Source organism: Hypanus sabinus, chromosome 4 (assembly GCF_030144855.1).
Source record: "Hypanus sabinus isolate sHypSab1 chromosome 4, sHypSab1.hap1, whole genome shotgun sequence".
Classification (NCBI taxonomy): Eukaryota; Metazoa; Chordata; class Chondrichthyes; order Myliobatiformes; family Dasyatidae; genus Hypanus; species Hypanus sabinus.
In genome coordinates, this window is record NC_082709.1 from 120,791,232 (window position 1) to 120,810,163 (window position 18,932).

Below are 18,932 nucleotides of genomic sequence, written 5' to 3' on the forward strand. Positions count from 1 at the left end.
CGAAGTATACAAATCTAAAATTCTTCTATTCTGGACAGCCATGAAACCAGGTAAGAAATGAGATGCAGCACAGTCATCAAACCCAAATGCCCCCTCTGTGCACAAAAAAGAACAAACAAGAAACAGGTACATCAACCACCAAAACTCTTATCCTCCTCAAAAATCCCCTGTGTATCTGCATATTCTTCAACTGACTAATGGAAACCTTGAACTTGATCTGTTGCAGACGAATTGGATTGAGACAGTAAAATCATAAAATTTCAAATACAGTGTTGCTAACTTAAGGTTAGCAACATCCCATTGATCACAATGTGGAGGAGGAGCAAATACAATGCATGTTTTAACGGAGGGTATGTAGCAAGGCAACAGTTGATCACAGTGGCTTTTTCTGGAACAAGAATTAACTAGTAATAGAGAGTGCATTGATAATTGTTTTGATAAAGGGCTGAGTTAGGTTTTGGATTCAAATGAGGATGCATTCATGAATGCTGATGGTCCATGCAAGAACAATATTTATTTGGTATCACATGAAGGGAACTGTTATGAACCTGTAGGAAAAAGATTTACTTATAGAAGTTTCTATCTGATAAATAAAACCATCTGCGTAGCTTGCTCTGCCAAACATTCTTGTTTCCTTTGTAGAATCATAGAGCACTACAGCACAGAAACAGGCCATTCAAACTATCTAGTCTATGCCAAACTATTCTGCCTAGTCCCATTGACCTGCACTTGCACACTTCTATATCCTTCCCATCCATGTACTTCCCAAACGTTACTTGTTGAAATTGAGCCCGCATCCACCAGTTCCACTGGCAGCTTGCTCCACATTCTCACCAACTTTAGTGAAGAAGTTCCCATGTAGATTCCCTTTAAAATATTTCACTTTTCCCCCCTAACCAATGACCTTTAGTTCTAGTCTCTCCCAACCTCAGTGGAAAATGCCTGCCAGCCTATCCCCATAATTTTGTACACCTCTATCACCCTTATCCTCCTAGACTCCAGGAAATTAAGTCCTAACCTATTCAACCTTCCCCTATAACTCAGGTCCTCAAGCCCTGGCAACATCCTTGTAAATTATCTCTGCACTCTTTCAATCTTTCATATAGGTACTGGCCAAAACTGCACACAACACTCCAAATTAGGCCTCACTAACATCTTATACGACTTCACCATACCAACTCCTGTACTCGATACTTTGATTTATGAAGACTAATGTGCTAAACACTCTCTTTACAACAATACCTACTTCCGATGTCACTTTCAAGGAATTATGGATCTATTCTCAGATCTCTCTATTCTACCTCATTCTTCAGTGCCCTACTGTTCACAGTGCAACACCTTCCAAAGTGCAACACCTCACACTTACCTGTATTAAAGTCCACCTGCCATTTTTCAACCGATTTTCCCAGCTGGTCCAGATACCACTGCAAGCTTTGATAGTCTTGTTGTCCACAGATTTGCTAATGCAGTTTGATATAGATTGATATGGGTGACAAACAACAGAAGACCCAGCACTAATCCTTTGTGACACACCACGAGTCAAACCTCCAGTCAGAGTAACAGGCAGAATAATGGTTTGGCAAACTTACTACCAGTCTCTGGCTTCTACCGTGAAGCCAGACGACTAGCCTTATCCTTCAGCTTCTTGCTGCTTCTGTACTGGTTAATTCAGGATTAGGCAGGGCAGATTTGTGAGGGTCTCTGGGGAAACCTGCTGATGGAAGTTGAGATTAAGTCAAAAATAAAAGGGTGTACTACTGTTTACCATTCTAATTGTCTGACACTCCAGTGTTGGTTCCTTAAGGTTATTATAACTGGGGATGGTAATGGGGACAAGCTACCAGTAACTATTAAATGCTCCGAATGAAGGTGTGCCTCAAATAGCCTCTGACGACCAAGTCCAGCTCCTGGCCTTTACACGTGGCTTAGCTACTAAGCCCGGCAGAACCATTTCTATTGACAGGAGAAGGGGCAAAGGTGGTTTACTGGTGCCTTAAAACCAGTCATTTTGGGCAGAGGGGGCTCATCAGCCGTGGTTAGCAGTTCATCTAAAAGGAAAAGTAAACCTCCACTGCTTTGTGGCTGTACCCATTCATGTGGAAGGTTTTGGGAGTACACCCCAAGGAAAAGTCTGGAGCTGGAGTCCCTAAGGCAGTCCTACATTATGTTCAGTGCTGACTGGTAACTCCTGTGATGCAGCTAGCACCTAAACTGTTATCGGTCTCTGCTGCTCCTTTGGGTTCAACAGATTCATGGCGAGGGGGAGCTTGCTACATCGGCAATAGCTTGCTCTCCATACCATACCGCCCAGGCTTATATGTTTAGACAACTAGGACACAATAACCATAGTCAACTCTGATGGAGGCCATCACGTTACTCCAATGTTAGCTACAGCCCTGCTATCTGTACTTAAATGCCCATCCCATTATTTTAGCTGAACCTATTTTCAGCTGGTTCCATATTATGCTCCATTCAAGTAGATTGATGAATATCATTCTCACTCTAATCCTGATTTCAGAGCAAGATATCCTAGTGTGGCATAGACATTTAACCCAAATAGTCTTGATGCTTTTCATTCTAACACAGTCGTAGTCAAATTTGCTTCATGGGTACCTAAATTTTAACTATCTTTGTCATCCAGAAGTTAAAGGATATTATCCACATATGTGCAGTTTGTTTATTTTAGAAATATAAATGATTTGCAGCATGAATTTCAGTTTTGAACTGATTATTGGAAGGCATGATATAACATTCTGGTTTAAATTGCCCTCAACTTCCTTTACAAGACATTCACCGAGGACACTAAGGTGCATGGTAGAACAAAAGGGACCAGGAATACAGATCCATATTTCCTTGAAAGATGCATCAAAGGAAGACAGGGTTGTAAAGATTTTGGCACATTGGCCTTCATAAATCAGGGCACTGAGTACAGGAAATAGGATGTTATGTTGAAGTGTATAAAACTTTGGTGAGGCCGAATTTGAGCTATTGCGTGCTGTTCTGGTCACCTAACTAAAAGAAAGATATCAATAAGACTGAGAGAGTGCAGAAAATATTTACAAGGATGTTGCTGAGATTCGAGGACCTGAGTTATAGGAAAAGGTTGAACAGGTCAGGACTGTATTCACTGGAATGTGGAAGAATGGGGAAAAATGATACTGAGGAATACAGACAGGATGAAGGCACGCAAGCTTTTTCTGTTGAGTGTAGGTGAACTAGAACTAGAGGTCATAGGTTTAGTGTGAAAGTGAAATATTTAAGGGGAATCTAAGGAGTAACTTATTTACTCAGAGGGTGGTGTGAGGGTGGAATGAGTTGCCAGCACACAAGCTAAATATGAGTTCAATTGTAACATTTGAGAGGTTTGGATAGATACATGTATGAGAAAATTATTAAGTACTACAGTTCAGGTACAGTTAGATGGGTCTAGACTGAGGACAAGACTGGCATGGAGTAGATAGGCTGAAGGATCTGCTGCTGTGCTGTAGAGCTCTATGACTCTGTGATAAGCACTTTACAAAACCAAGCTGACCTTATTTGTCATGGTAACTACTTGTTTACCCCTGAATACTGTAATTTAGAAGAACTATTTGCAATCATCTGAACATAATAGGTCCCAGGTCCAACGTTCATATTAGCATATTTTTGAATGTCATTTAAAAACAGGAGACAGTAATATATTAAATGACATATTTTGAAACAGGAAATGTGAGGGAATTAAATCTTTGGGAAATCAAATAGCAATTTTAAGGATTAGTACATCATCTGAAGTGTTTTAATACTCAGCCCTCGTGATTATTGGCTTCATGCAAATATTTAGGAAATAAATTCTGACATACAATAAAAAAACTTGCTTTGTAATTTTTCCTAATAAAGTGGATATCCACATATTTCTTTATACATTATTTCATCTATCATGTTTTTCCTTCTCACTTAAGCTACTTACAGGTTTTTGCAGCTTGTTTGATGTTGTTTCAGAGCTTAGGTTTACATCCTTCTTTATATTATTAATAAACATTAATACACTAACTTCCACACATTTAGTGTACCTACCTCAAATAGTTGAGGTGCAATTTTAAGAATTTGCTGTACTCATTCCAAACTGCAGGTCCTAAAATACAGTTTTGTCTATTAATAGTGAACCAATCATCTAAATGTAAATGGCAGGTGTTTCCATAGAACTGTGTTTTATCCATAAGACCAAAAGACATAGGAGCAGACTTAGGCCACTTGGCCCATTCAGTCCGCTCTACCAGTTCATGATGACTGATTTATCATCTTTCTCAACCAGCTCCTACCTTCCCTGTAACCTTTGACATACTTACTAATTATGAACCTCCACTTTAAATATACCCTAATGACATGACCTCCACAGCTGTCTGTGGCAATGAGTTCCACAGATACACTACCTTCTGGCTAAAGATATTCATCCTCCTTTGTGTTAGTTGGCTTAAGAATGGCTGAAGGGAGGGAGCTGTTCTTGAACCTGGTGGTGTGGGACTTCAGCATGAACAACCAACAGTCTGAAGATATGCTCATGGCAGCCCGCAAGTGTCTCCATGTACCAACATAGCATGCAACGCACTAACCCTAACTTGTACATCTTTGGAATGTGGGAGGAAACCAGATCGTTCAGAGGAAACTCGTGTGGTCATAGGGAGAGTATACAAACTCCATACAGACAGTGGCAGAATTGAACCTGGATTGCTGGTGCTGTAATAGCATTACACTAACTGCTATGCGGCTGTGCCACCCCTTGTGATGTAGAAAACTAATGAATTAAACCTACGTGTTCCTTTATTAAATCTAAACAGAAATCCAGCCACTGTTATACCATTTTTCTCCACATTCATTGCAAATGACAAAAGTCATCATCTGTTCGTCAGGATTTCCATTTCGCACCCAACCTGGAATAAAAAGTGTGCCTCTGGTAATTGCTGTCACTGTGCAGTTAAATTTTTCACAACGTTTACATCTGATTTTGTTTGTCTTGATACCTTCTAGATTATGAGGTAGCTGATGGTCCTTAAGCCCAGAGGTGGTGTACAATGTTCTTAGATGTTTCAACTCCTCACTTGCCATGTCCATTACTGACATCGCAGCAAACGTTTGTGGAGTTATTTGTCCCAACACTATTTTCTGTCTTAAATGGGGATTCTTAGGGTTCTTTAAATTTGAAATCTTACTTCGAACACAAGCTTTGTACTTCTTAATATTTTTAAGATGAATAGCATATATGGATTGCTCAATTTCTTTGGCAATTCTCTGCCACACTTCAATCCTTGTCTCATCAGCTGTCTCAGAGCCAGTTAAAGCTTGGAAAAGTAGTTCTACACACTTGGACCGGACAGTTTCAGTATTTAATTCAGATGCTTTTTTAGTAGCTGAATCCAAGTCCAACCCCTTGGAACTTCCTACTGAAAATTCCTTTTCGTTGTGTGCTTTTTCATCTGTGAGGAGTTTGTGGATGACATCAGCTCCTGTGGTTATTTGAGTATCTTCTGTTAGTTGTGTAGTGGTAACCTCTGCAAAATCAGTTTGATTAATCTCACTTTCAAATTTTACTTTTTCTTGACAAATTTCATTTGACAGCTCCATCTTCTCCATACCAGCTTTGTCTTCCTGACATTTTTCCTGGAAAGTAGAGCTTTTGTATAACTTCTTCCATGCAGAGAGCAGGTTCCGTGCCTTCCCCCTGACACTAGCATCTGGGCAAGTCTTTAGAACTCGATATACAGCTTTCACAAGATCAGTCTCCTGTAGAATTTTAGGGGTAACTGAAATATCCTCAAACTCATTCAAAAGGTGTTTGATGTCTTGGATATTGTTTCCTGAAATAAGTTTCTCAATCTGGTGAGTTCTATTGGTCACTTCCTTCAGGTTATTCATTTTGCTGTCAAATATCAAATAGGTAGACATTATTATTTATATAGGTATAAATTCAATATATGATTGTATGACATCTGGTTGTTTCTTATATTTTTATTTCTTACATTTATTGCATACATTAAGAAACATTGGGTTGGGGAACTTATCATGTGAACGCACAAAATAAATGCAGCACTCCTAATCTCCTGACTTCTTTTCCATCAGATGTATGAAACATTGACAAATGAAAGGACCAAAGAGAACTAAAAAAGAATGATTGGCCCAAAAACAGGCACAGGTAGAAATTTTTCCCCATCCTCATTTTCATGGTACAGATTGCTGAAAATAGAAATATGTGAGAGCAAAATGATGTACCAAGTATATTACCTTTGAGTGAATGATGACAAAAGAAATATTAGGTAAAGAGTTGAGAACATAGACAGGAAGGGAAAAATATGAAACTTTGAGCAATAAAACTGAAACTCCATTGTTACAATTGTTCCCTTTTTGCATAATGTGTCAAGACTGTAATTCAGCTCCATGGAATAGCAGCACTAACTGCGAGTATGATGCTTGCATCTCAAACCTCAGGGTGAGGGGCACATTTCTGGCAAGCTCTGAGAAAACTATTCATAGTTTGTGGTGAACGACCAATCACTATATCGCTCTCCTTTACCACAAACTGCTTTTCTTACATACACCAAGTACAGCATACACTACAACTCACTGTAAAATTTCCTGTATTTTAGGCCAACTTTAAGAGTGGTTTAAGGAAAATGAGGACAGTGCATCAAAAGGAAACAGAAAGGAACACAGATTGTTAAAACAATTGTAGGACCCCTGAGCACTTTGCAAATATACTCATGGTGAACAAAGGTTAGCAGGAGGTGGTTCCTTAAGTGCTGAGTCAATTCTATTAAGACAATTTGAAGAGTTTCATTAATCAGTAAAAAAGTGTAATTTGTTTTTTAATGTGAAAAGTGGCTTCTTCATTGTGAGTCATTAAATGCAGCTGTTAAGTTTGTGATGTTACCTGGACAATTTTGAAATATTACAAGGTGAAGTATAAATGCCACCACTCATTGAGAAATACAAGAGGGTGGTGAGTGTGTGGAAATAGATAGGTAGTTAGATAGGTAGTTAAATAGATAGGTGATAGGTAGTTGCTTTATTGAACCCAAAGGAAATTTCAGTGTCACAGTAGCATTACAAGTGCACAGATATACAAATATTAGAAGAAAAATAAGAAAGAATAAAAGTTACTTCAAACAGTCTATCGGGGGGGGGGGGGGGGGGTCATCACTTCCCAGCTATAGGTTGATTCATTATAGAGCCTAATGACCAATTTTTATTCCTAAATCTTTTTTTGATTCCTTAGACTCTATTATTTTGTCATATCTGTGGAAGAATAAGCGCTCTTAATAAAATCCATCTCCAAAAATCTAAAAAAGAGGGTTGCATGGCTTTAACTAACTTTTGTTTATATTATTGGGCAGCTAATATACATTGTGCTACCTTTTGGTCTTTCTTCCATGGCCAACCCAAGTGCCCTAATTGGGTGGCAATGGAGTTGAGCTCCACTAAAGAATTATCTATCTCTGCACTTCTTGGCTCTGCACTCCCTAGCAGTCTGTCCAGATTAATAGCTAATCCTCTTGTTAGACACACTTTGCGTATATGGGCTCAGTTTAGGAAATGCTATGGTTTCCATGGTTTTTCCGTTTCCAGCCCTGTCGTACATAATCACCTTTTTTTACCTACTACGTACGATTCAGCATTCCAGGTTTGGTATAGGAAGGGCATTAGATGTTTTGAAGATCTCTTCATTGATAATCGCTTCGCTTCTTTTCAGCAGCTCTCTGTTAAGTTCAATCTGTCCAATGATCATTTTTATAGATGTCTCCAAATTAGACACTTTATTGCTCCTTTAATTCCTAACTTTCCTGAAATGCCTGTGAAAAATGCTATGGACTTATTTCTTTCCATTAATCCACTAGGTAAAGGTTTAATATCAATTATCCAAGATAAATTAGCAGCCTTACGACGGGCCCCTGTGGATAAAATTTAAATGGCATGGGAGCATGATTTAAATACCTCCTTATCTGATGAGAGCTGGGACTCGATTCTCAAATCGGTTAACTCAACCTCTCTTTGTGCTCGCCATTGCTTTTTACAGTTTAAGATTGTTCATAGAGCCCATATGTCTAAATCTAAACTATCTCGATTCTACCCTGACATTAGTCCGCTCTGTGATAAATGCAAGAGGGGCGAGGCCTCTCTCATTCATATGTACTGGTTCTGTCCTAGCTTGGAGAAATTTTGGAAAGATGTCTTCACTACGTTATCGTATATTCTGAATCAGCACCTAGAACCAAACCCCTTAATTGCTTTGTTCGGTTTCTGGGGCGAGACAGATTTATGCCGAATATTATCCTTTGCCTCTCTCCTGGCTAGACACTTGATCCTCCTCAGATGGAGAGATGTTGCCCCGCCCATTCATGCTCAATGGCTTAACGACATTATGGCCTGCTTGGACCTTGAAAAAATTCATTATTCAGTTCTTAATTCGGACCTAAAGTTCCATAAGGTCTGGGGACCTTTTATCGAGTACTTTCACAACCTTCCTCTTGAGTAGGGTTTTTTTTCTTTTCGGTCCCTTGCTTTCAGCTCTTTTTTTTTTCTGGTAGTAGGCATTACTATCCTCTGTTGCTAAGTTTATTCACAGTCTGGGAGTTTGATTGTCCTGATTTATATTCTCTATATTGTGTTGTCGTTGGTCTGGAGTTTTTTTTGTGTTGTTTTTGTGTTGTTTTGTGTTGTGGGGCTTGGGGAGGACAGTAAGTTTATTGGTCTTCAATTTAGGTGCTTTTTTTAAAATTCTCTTTCTCTGTATCATAATGTCATTGTATGCTTAATTTTGCACTGCATTAATGTTCCTCATTGTGATTTGGGGTTTTTTTAATCTGTAAAATGTATAAAAAAAAAACTAATAAAAAAAAGAGCCTAATGACCAAGGGTAAGAATGAACTCATATAGCACTCTTCGGAGCAGCGAAGTTGTCTTAGTATATTACTAAAACTATTCTTCTGTTCAGCCAAGATGGCAAACAGAGGGTGAGAAATATCATCCAGAGTTGCCAGGATTTTCGGTAGGGTCTTTTGTTTTAACACAGCCTCCAGTGTGTCCAGTTTGACTCCTATAACAGAGGCAGCCTTTCTAATCAGTTTATGAGCTCATTAGCATCACCCGTGTTGATGCCATTGCCCCACCACATAGAAGACTGCGCTGGCGACAACAGACAGGTAGAACATGTGAAGGAGAGGCCTGCGTACTCCAAAGGACTTCAGTCTCCTCGGGAAGTAGAGGCAACTTTGGCCCTTTGACAATATGACAAATATCATATGACAATGAAAAAACTGTACACAATACAGCAATGTTAGAGAGTGGAAACAAGGATAAAACATCCTACTCTTTAGTTCAAAAAATTATACTTGGAATTTTAGTTCAATGCATTATTAATGAATGGAAAATTTTTAGCTACTTCTGAATACAAGGACTCACTGCATTCCTGAATCATCATGAACACGGCAGCTATTCTACATAAGAGAAAATGAATAATTAAAAATCAATGAATGTGTTCTCGTATTTTATAATGTTTTATCAAGTTTCTCCAGGATTCATATATGGTCACTCCTTTCTTATCTATGTGTAACCTTATGGAAATAACATGGGTAAGGAAAGAATCAATACCCATATAAATTCCAGCAACATTCAGCATCATTTCTCCACCAGCTTCACTGCCTCTTTCCTGCTCCCATGCTCAAAGCCTGTTTGAAATCCAGTTTTGGATGAATTCCAACTATCAAAAGAGAACCTACTGTCTTCTATCTTAGCTACAAGCAATAACTATACTCTGTGGCCACTTTATTAGGTACAGGATTGGAACCCAGCATTGTCTTCTGCTGTTATAGCCCATCCATTTAAGGTTTCATGTGCTTCACATTAAGAGAGGCTCTTCTGTATACCACTATGTAAGATGTGGTTATTTAAGTTACTGTCGCACTCCTATCAGCTTGAACCAGTCTGGTCGCCTTTTCTAATATCTCTTATTAACAAAGTGTTTTTGCTCATGGAACTGCTGCTCACTGGAAAGTTTTTTTTGTTTTTCAGCCAATTCTCTATAAACTCTAGAGACTGTTGTGCATGAAAAGCCCAGGAGATCAGCAGTTTTTGAGATAATCAATCCACCCTGACCAGCACCAGCAATCATTCCATAGACAAAGTTACTTATATCATATTTTGTCCCCATTCTGATGTTTGGTCTGAACAACAAATGAATGTCTTGACAATGCCTGCATACTTTTATGCATTGAATTGCTGTCACATGACTGGCTGATTAGATACTTGTGTTAACAAATAGGTGTACCTAATGAAGTAGTCTCTGAGTGTACAGTATGCTTATACAGCTTATTTGACATGGTGGAATGTCACTTACAATTTTGCACGTGTCATCATCAAACAAAATTTGACATTAAACTACCTAAAAACTTATTAGGAAGGTGACCTAAATGTTTGTCAGAGAGGTAGATAATAAAGAAGTGGAGGGAAAGAATATAAGAAGCTGGGTGGCTTATGGAGGGAATGTCACCCCACTTGGGGGCTAGATTACAGAGATAAGCAATAACATTTTGAAGTAAGAGGCCAGAATACAAATCCTCACCACTGATGCAATCCCTTGTCTGCCCATTGACAGGTTGAAGTAGGCGCATCACAGCCCATTATTCCTGACTTCTAACCCCAAATCTTCTTTATATCAGAAACTACTTCCACCATGTGATGCCATTCCTGCTTATTTACTCAGTTTGTAATTTAAAATGATCACCTTCTTATGTAATTCCCTTCAAGGCCTGTCCCTCCCTTATTTTGTAGCTTTCTTTAGTCTCAGTCCCATGTGCCAGATCTTCATTCCTCTGATCTTCGGTGGTCCTCCTGTCTTTTACTCCTTTCCACTGAATTCACGAGATCTGTACCTCTCTGTCTCTTTACTTCCCACTTTAAAACTCTTTCTAATAGTTTAATATAGAATTACACAAGGCAGAAACAGGAACTTCAGTCCGAGTCCACACTGATCATCAAGTACTCACCTACACCAATCCTACATAAACAACACTCATACTATTCTCTCTACATTTCTATCTACTCCTCCCAGATTTTACTGTTCACGCATACACTATAGTGGCCAATTAACAACCTGCATAACTTTAGGATGTTTGTGGAAACTCTAGCACCCAAAGTAATTCCATGTGATTACAGGGAGAAAGCAGAGATAGCACCGGGGGTCAGGAGTGAACCTGGATAACTGGAGCTGAGAAGCAGTTACTCTACTAGCTGCATCACTATGCTCTTTGCCTTGGTGTTCATTTCTGCCTCTGTAAAACATCTTTACAGGTTAAAGTGCTTTCAAACAATTTCCTATTTTAAAAAGATTACTTAAAGGTAACAATCAGTAACTTCACCAACCTTGTATTTACAATAATATTTAAAAATTTGTAATATTTAAAGATTGTTACTAACATATCTGAGAGCATGGGGGCTGCCTCTCATTACAGTATGTTTTACAAATCTTACTTACATTAGGCATGTTAGAGCTCCCTCTAATGAACTAGATTATAAAGAGTGAAAGCTCTAGAAAGCAAGAGAAAGACCCACCTGCATTGTTTATACGGTGCTTTCTCATTATCTCAATAACAACTAAATGAAGATATTTTGTTGTGTATGCATTTTTTTTAAAATCTCAGGAACACAGCTGCTAATGTGTACAGTCCAGGCTCCCATTTCTATTTGAGTTTGCAATGTTTATGGATAGAAATGTCTGGGGAACTGGGATTAAATCAATGTTCTTTAAAATAATGCCTCAGAACCTTTTACATGCACTAGAGGATAAGACATAGTTGTAGCTGTTTGTCCTAAATATGCAGCAGACGCACAGTGACACATTGAAGAGCCAGCTTAGGCTGTTGTGCTCAAGTGCCTAGAATGGGATTTGATTCAAAAACCTTCTGTATGAAAAGAACAAGTGCTAACAAGTGGGCCAGAGTTGATATACTGTCTCTTATTAATCTGTGGTATGTCTATGAAGGTTCTCAGTCATCCAGTTCATTGTATATCAAACAGTAGTAAAGCAAGGCAACTGCACTTGCTGAGTTGTCTAGAAGATGTTTCATTACTCATCCAAGAGGCTTCCTCAGTTCTGATCCAAGGTTGGGTAGTTTTCCAGTTTATAAACTCCGTGAGTTGTTTAAAGGTATTTACCTTTGGCAGGTGAGAGTTGTAGCTGTGAAGACAATTGCCTGGTTCTGGGGCCTCCACTGTGGTTCTAAGAATTGACTCTTGAGACTGCAGGAAGAGGTTCTGACAGCTCTGGACACCTTTCTTCTCCTTTTCTTTCTGGATCTACTTCGATCCTCGCTTCACTCCTGGTCCTAGCTTCTTTCTCTCTCATTATCCAGCTCTCAATCCTTTTCTCAGACTCACTCTCTTTCCTTATTCTTGATCCCTATCATTGTCTTGATCCCACTCACACTCTCTTTCATGCCTTTCTCTTCCTCGCCTTCCTTTTTCTTCTTCTAGTTGCTTGTATCTCTGAATTTCCTAATTTCTCAAGAAATTAGGTCTCATTTATCCTCTTGTATTTTCATAGCATTTATGTCATCTCTTTCTTCTTTCATGATTGTGTATCTTGATCTTGGGAAGATGCATTTGGTTCACTGCAGTATTTATTCTCTTATTAATCCTTCTATTGCTCCCTTTATGATCTGATTTCTCCTCTTGGTTTCTGCATTCCCAACACCATCCAACAAATCCTCTATTTTTGTATCTCCATCGGTGCTTTTCTTTTTGGCTTTCCATTCATCCAGTTGGGCTTTGGTCTTTGCATCTTCTTTTACAAGCTGCTTTTTGTCTCTCACTTGAAGTTCATACAGTAATTGTAATGCGAGCAGATTTTGTTTTTCTATATATAATCATTAAGGTCGAATGCTTGCAACTTTCCTGAAGCTCCTTGAACTCTTTTCCAGCTTAAAACCAAGCCTCATTTTGCAAGTAACTGCCTAAATTAACATATCAGAAGCTTTCTCAGATATGTTGCCCACAAAAACTGATATACTAAGTACACAAAAATTTCATTGGAACAGTCAAGGACTAAATACAAAGAAGTCACTGAGCATTTGATGAAATTGAGATAGCGAACCAATGTCACATTAGAAGACACAGGTTTGGCAAAGCGATCTCCATTTTGTCTCATGAAGTCGGAGAAAGACACAATATATAAAGCTATAAAATATAACACTTTGCTGGAAGATGCATTGGTGAAATAGAAGAGTCAATCAGGAAAAACTATCTCTTTAGGAGGCGGAGGTTTTGGTGTTGGGGTCATGTTAAAAATGGTGGAATGCAATCTGTTGAAAGTGAAATATGAGAACAAGCAAGTGACGGGCGGGAGCTCGGAGCTTGGAAAATAGGTTGAATCATACACAGCAGAATCCTCAGCTGAGGAAAAGAATATGATGTATAAAATGTGGCATCATCTGAACAAATTAAAATGAATTATTCACTAGATAATTGTAGGAATTAATAGGCTTGGCATAGAAATCACCAGAAACTCTATTTGAGAGGACAGAAATCCAGAAATAAACTGGATAATTCAAGGATGAATCCTGTGAGGTATGTTATAATTGGATGGTTGTAACTTTGAACTATATTTAATAAAATTCTCTAAATAAGTTTGATATCAGATAACAGCATTCACACAGCACCAAAATATTAAAACAAAAGATCATGGAAAAAGAAAATTAAACACTAGAACCAGATGCATGGTACCTAGCTTTCAGGTTATAGCTTGCAGAAAGATGGAAAATGGTTCTAAAACAAATCATACAGATATTTTTTTCAAGTATGACTAAGCTTTTGTCTAAATTTAAACAGCTCTAAACTGGGAACCAACCCACGCATTATAATTACCATGTGAATTTGTAACAACATTAGACAAAATGTACAGGGAGATGAATCGACAACAGATAGGAGCATTTAAGTAGGCTTTAAATTTGGAGTGAAATGAGTCATTGAATTTTTAATGCTCACTTAAATATACGGCAATAGTTAATGAAAAACACTCCCAACAAATCCCATTCTATTTCTTGGAAAAGTAACACAATGATAATTATTTTGCAGCACTATCATATCGAAAATTAAACTCTACATACCACCCAAAGTAATGTTACTCTATTCAGTTATGCAAAAGTTACCATTTAATACACATTTTCTTCCTTATTCCATGGTCCAACACAGTCAAAGCTCATAAGTGGTTATGCATTGAAATCTTCCAGATTTCAAAGCCAAAGTGCAAGCAACTTACAATTCAACTGGCCCACAGCGGTCAGTTTAGCTTTGTGCTGGCTCTTTAGACTTCCTGAAAATCCAAACAAAAAAAGCAAATGTTGGAAATCTGATATAAAATCAGAAAGTGTTGTAAAGTCATCACTTTCCCATCCTCCTTGCAGCCCCTAACATGTTAATGTCTTCACGTATTCTCAGTTCTAACACTGCAAACTGAAACATTCCCCTGATTCTCTTTCCACCATTTCTGCCTGACCAGTCAGGTTTTTCCAGAATATCAAAGTTAATTTACTACCAAAGTATTTATCTTCCTGAGATTCATTTTCTTCCAGATATTCACAGTAGATATAAAGGAACAAAATAGAATCAATGAAGAACAAGATACAAACAAATTCGGACAACCAATATGCAAAAGATGACAAACTGTGCAAATACAAAGAGATATACAAATAATAACAATAAAAATGTAAGTAATAATATTGAGAACATGAATTATAGAGTCCTTGAAAATGAGTCTGTGGGTTGTGGAGTCAATATTGAGGTGAGGTGAGTGAAGTGAATCTCTCTGGTTCAAGAGCCCCAGAAAGGCGACATCCATATTAAGGATCCCCATCACCCAGGGCATGCCCTGTTCTCATTGATACTGTCAGGAAGAAGGAACAGAAGCCTGAAGGCACACACTCAGCGATTCAGGAACAGCTTCTTCCCCTCTGCCATACGATTCCTAAATGGACATTGAACCCAAGAACACTACCTCACTTTTTTTCCCTTTTTTAAATATATAATTTCCAGTTTTGCACTTCTTTAATCTATTCAATAAACTTATATCAATTACAGTGAGCATGTGTCAATATATATATGTACACACACACACACTCACTGTAATTGATTTGCTTGGTTATTTATGTACTTTTTATATTATCATGTATTGCATTGTACTGCTGCTGCTAAGTTAACAAATTTCACAACATATGCTGGTGATAATAAACCTGATTGAGATTCTGAAGAGCCTGATAGTTGAAGGGTAATAATTGTTCCTGAATCTGGTGGTGTGGGACCTGTACCTCCTTTCCAATGGTAGCAATAAGAAGCGAGCTTGGCCTGAGGTATTTGATGATGGTTGCTACCTTCTTGTGACAGCACATTCCCTGTGGAAGTGCTCAATGTTGGGGAGGGCTTTTCTTGTGATTGATTTTATTTCACTAATTTGCTCTGTTTTTATCTCACTTAACCATTACCTCCTTCAGAATAATAATCTACTTGAAACACCTGAAATTACATCACATTGCTATTAAGCTGATAACCCTTCATTGGTACCATTTAAGCCTATGGTGAACACAATGACCAGAAAATTATTGAGTCATGGTTTGAAGATCTACATTATGAGATAATTAAACTATTTATTTTTAAAGATTTCTATCTCTAAAGGTTCAATATAAGATTTTGTTTTATTCACAAGGTCTCAAAATATTACAATGCATGAAAGCATAATTTTAATCACATAGACTTTCAAATTATGGAACTGGGATAATAAAAATGGAGATTTAAAAGATTTATTTTAAGAAATTCAATATAAATATGTTAATTAAAGAGCATTTAAGGACAGAACTGAATGCAGGTGCCAACCAAGAAAATAAGCTTGGGAAGCTGCAAGTTCTTAAGGTAGATGAGTCACTGGATCAGATGGATTACACCCTAGTGTCCTGAAAGAGGTGGCTAAAGAAACTGTAGAGGCATTAGTAGTGAATTTCTAGAGTTTGGAATGGTTCCAGGGACTGGAACTCATAATTGTCACTCCAATCTTTGTAGGGAGCCAAAAGTCAGGAAATTATAGGGAGTTAACATGACTTCATTGATTGGCAAGTCCATTATTAAGTATGAGATTTCAGGACATGACAAAATAGGCCAAAGTCAGTATGGCTTCCTTTTCACATTACATTTTAATGATATGTTCGATGAAATTCATGGCTTTGTCACCAAGTTTGTGGATTATACAAAGACAAGTGGAGGGCCAAGTAGTGTTGAGTAAGCAGGTAGTCTGCTTAAGCTAGGAGAAGGGGCAAGAAATGGCAGATGAAATAAAGTGTAGGGAAGTGAATGGTCACACACTTTGGAAGAAGGAATGAAAGTGTAGATTATTTTCTAATTGGGGCACAAATCCAAAAATCAGAGGTGCAAAGGGTCTTGGGACCCTTTAGGGAATCCTGTACAGGGGGATTCCCTAAAGGTTAACTTGCAGGTTAAGTAAGTATTACGGAAGGCAAATGCAATGTTAGCATTCATTTTAGGAGGACCAGAATATAAAAACAAGGATGTAATGCTGAGACTTCAAATGTGATCTGTGCAATGGCTTATAGAGTATTGAGAGTAGTTTAGAGCCCTATATCCAATAAAAAATGTGCAAGTATTGGAGCGGGTTCAGGAGAGGTTTATGAGAATGAGCCAAGAAATGAAAGGGTTAACATCTGATAGCTCTGGGCCAGTACTCACTCATATGACTTCATTCTCCTCCATTTAGTCAAACTGCAAAATTAAATGAAATTTGATTCCCTGTCCCAGAGTTCAGCAAAATAGAAGCAAATAATTTCAGGTCAATGCTGTTTTAAAAAAAAATCAGCTGATCTCATTAATGTAACTTGCAGGAACAGACCAGTTGTGGAGAGTCTTTACACTTCATTTTATGCCCAGGCCACACCCTTTTCTGGTTGTCACCATCAGGTAAGAGGTACAGAAGCCTGAAGACACACACTCAGCATTTCAGGATCAGCTTCTTCCCCTCTGCCATATGATTCCTAAATGGATATTGAATCCATGAACACTACCTCACTACTTTAATATATATTATTTGTTTTTTGCAGGATTTTTAATCTATTCCACATACATACACTGTCAGGTCAATGACCATTCTCTATCTCTTTGCTCTGCCTTAGTAGGTGGCGGAAATGCAACTAAGATTGATTTGCCAAGCGCCATCAAACTTAACAAGAAAAAGACCAATGACCATTCATCACGTCAAAGATCTCTTGACTTGAAAACATTATGTCAACTCTCCCTCCACAATGGCAACCTGAAGTGCTACAAATTTCCAGTAATTTTTTCCAAAGTATCTCCCTGACACATATAAATGGTCACTCATAAAACCTTAAAAGCCTTTTCTTTGTCCCATCAAGTGTATAAAATAAGCTTCCTATACACCCAACCCGTTGAGAGTTGTGAATATCCTATTCATAGGCAAGAACATTGAGCTCAACCAGTAATTCAGCGGCCATTGCTTCTCCCATTTTGAAGGCGCCACTGTCCTGAGCGACACACAAAACTGTTCACCTTCACAGGTACATAGGCAGTATTGTGCACACAAAATGCTGGTGGGAAACAGCAGGCCAGGCAGCATCTATAGGGAGAAGTGCAGTCGACGTTTTGGGCCGAGACCCTTCGTCAGGAAATTTGTAGCACTGCAGATTGCCATTGTGGCGGGAGAGCTGGCACAGACCTTTGACCTGACGAAGGGTCTCGGCCCGAAACGTCGACTGCACTTCTTCCTATAGATGTTGTGTCCCACCAGCATTTTGTGTGTGTTGCTTGAATTTCCAGCATCTGCAGATTTCATAGGCAGTGACAAGAGGGCGTGTTCTTAAGCGACTAGGCAACTGGAATTGCGAAGGAAGATTAATGTACGCAACCCTCCCCTACCATCAGGGGTCTCCTTCGGTAACACGATGAAAAGGAAAGAACTCTTCAATAATTTGCTGGTTCACCACAGCAGACCGCCATCACCGGAGCGTCAAAGGCCTCTGCGGTCGTGCGCATGCGCCGAGGGCGAAGCAGCTCTGCCCCCGGGGTCGGGAGCGCAGACAGGAGTTTGTCCAAACTGGAAAGTCAGAATCTACGTACTGAACTTAAGGTGTGCAAATTAGGCTCAAAAACCCGGACCCTAAACCCAGGGAAGTGCAGACTAGATCCTGTAGCCTTCAAGACAAATTTGAATCAGGAAATAGATCCTGCATCCAGGGATGCATTTGGAGTTAGAAATTGTACGCATGGAGTGCAAATTGGATTAGTACAGTTTTACTTTTGCGATGGACTTTTCATGGACTTAAGAGACGGCGAAGCGCAGAAGCAAATATCACTGTGATGATTGTACGTTCTAGTATTAATTGGTGACAATAAAGTATATCACGGTTTGTGCTAGTCCCAGTCACCGGCTCTGCTTTATGTAATAGTCAGCCTCCCTCTGCTGGACTGCTGCCCTTCAGAGCAGTTGCACAGTATGTATATGACAAAATAGTTGCTGCCTGTCTCCGATCTGTTTTACTTGATCTATACCGAACACGGTATTTTTTTACATCAAGGCAATCAGATGAAATTACAGTACCTGTTATTTAAGAAGGAAAAGCTTGGCAAACTCCGAGAAAGATTTTATCTCTGCGGTTATTATATCAAAACAAAGAAGCTAGTGTTCCAAGCTCCCAGTCTGGGTGCTCTAACTAGTGGTTATAATACTCTCAGACAAATCAGTTGCCCTTAGCAGGAATATAATTTTCCATTGTACCAGAAATACCTGTTAGCACATTGTGGAATATACTAAGTTTGTTGATGGGGGTTGGTGCTCATGTGCAATACACTATGAGCTGAGCCTGATAACACACTTCAATAAATCAGTATGAACTCCC

General features: G+C 38.7%; 1 protein-coding gene across 3 annotated transcripts; it reads right to left on the reverse strand.

Annotated features, from left to right (window-relative positions):
• Positions 1-1,758: 1,758 nt before the first annotated feature.
• LOC132393152 (transcription elongation factor A N-terminal and central domain-containing protein) lies at positions 1,759-18,081 on the reverse strand. 3 transcript variants are annotated; one of them, XM_059968037.1, is made up of 4 exons: positions 17,953-18,061; positions 14,282-14,335; positions 4,998-5,893; positions 1,759-4,907 (listed from the first exon to the last, which is right to left on the reverse strand). In XM_059968037.1, exons 3-4 carry the CDS (start codon positions 5,887-5,889, stop codon positions 4,807-4,809), a joined length of 993 nt encoding a protein of 330 aa, XP_059824020.1. In that variant the 5' UTR covers positions 5,890-5,893; positions 14,282-14,335; positions 17,953-18,061; the 3' UTR covers positions 1,759-4,806. The 3 variants fall into 3 exon arrangements, with proteins under 3 accessions (XP_059824020.1, XP_059824018.1, XP_059824019.1); XM_059968035.1 differs by having other exon boundaries at positions 1,759-5,893; XM_059968036.1 differs by lacking the exon at positions 14,282-14,335 and having other exon boundaries at positions 1,759-5,893; positions 17,953-18,081.
• Positions 18,082-18,932: the final 851 nt, after the last annotated feature.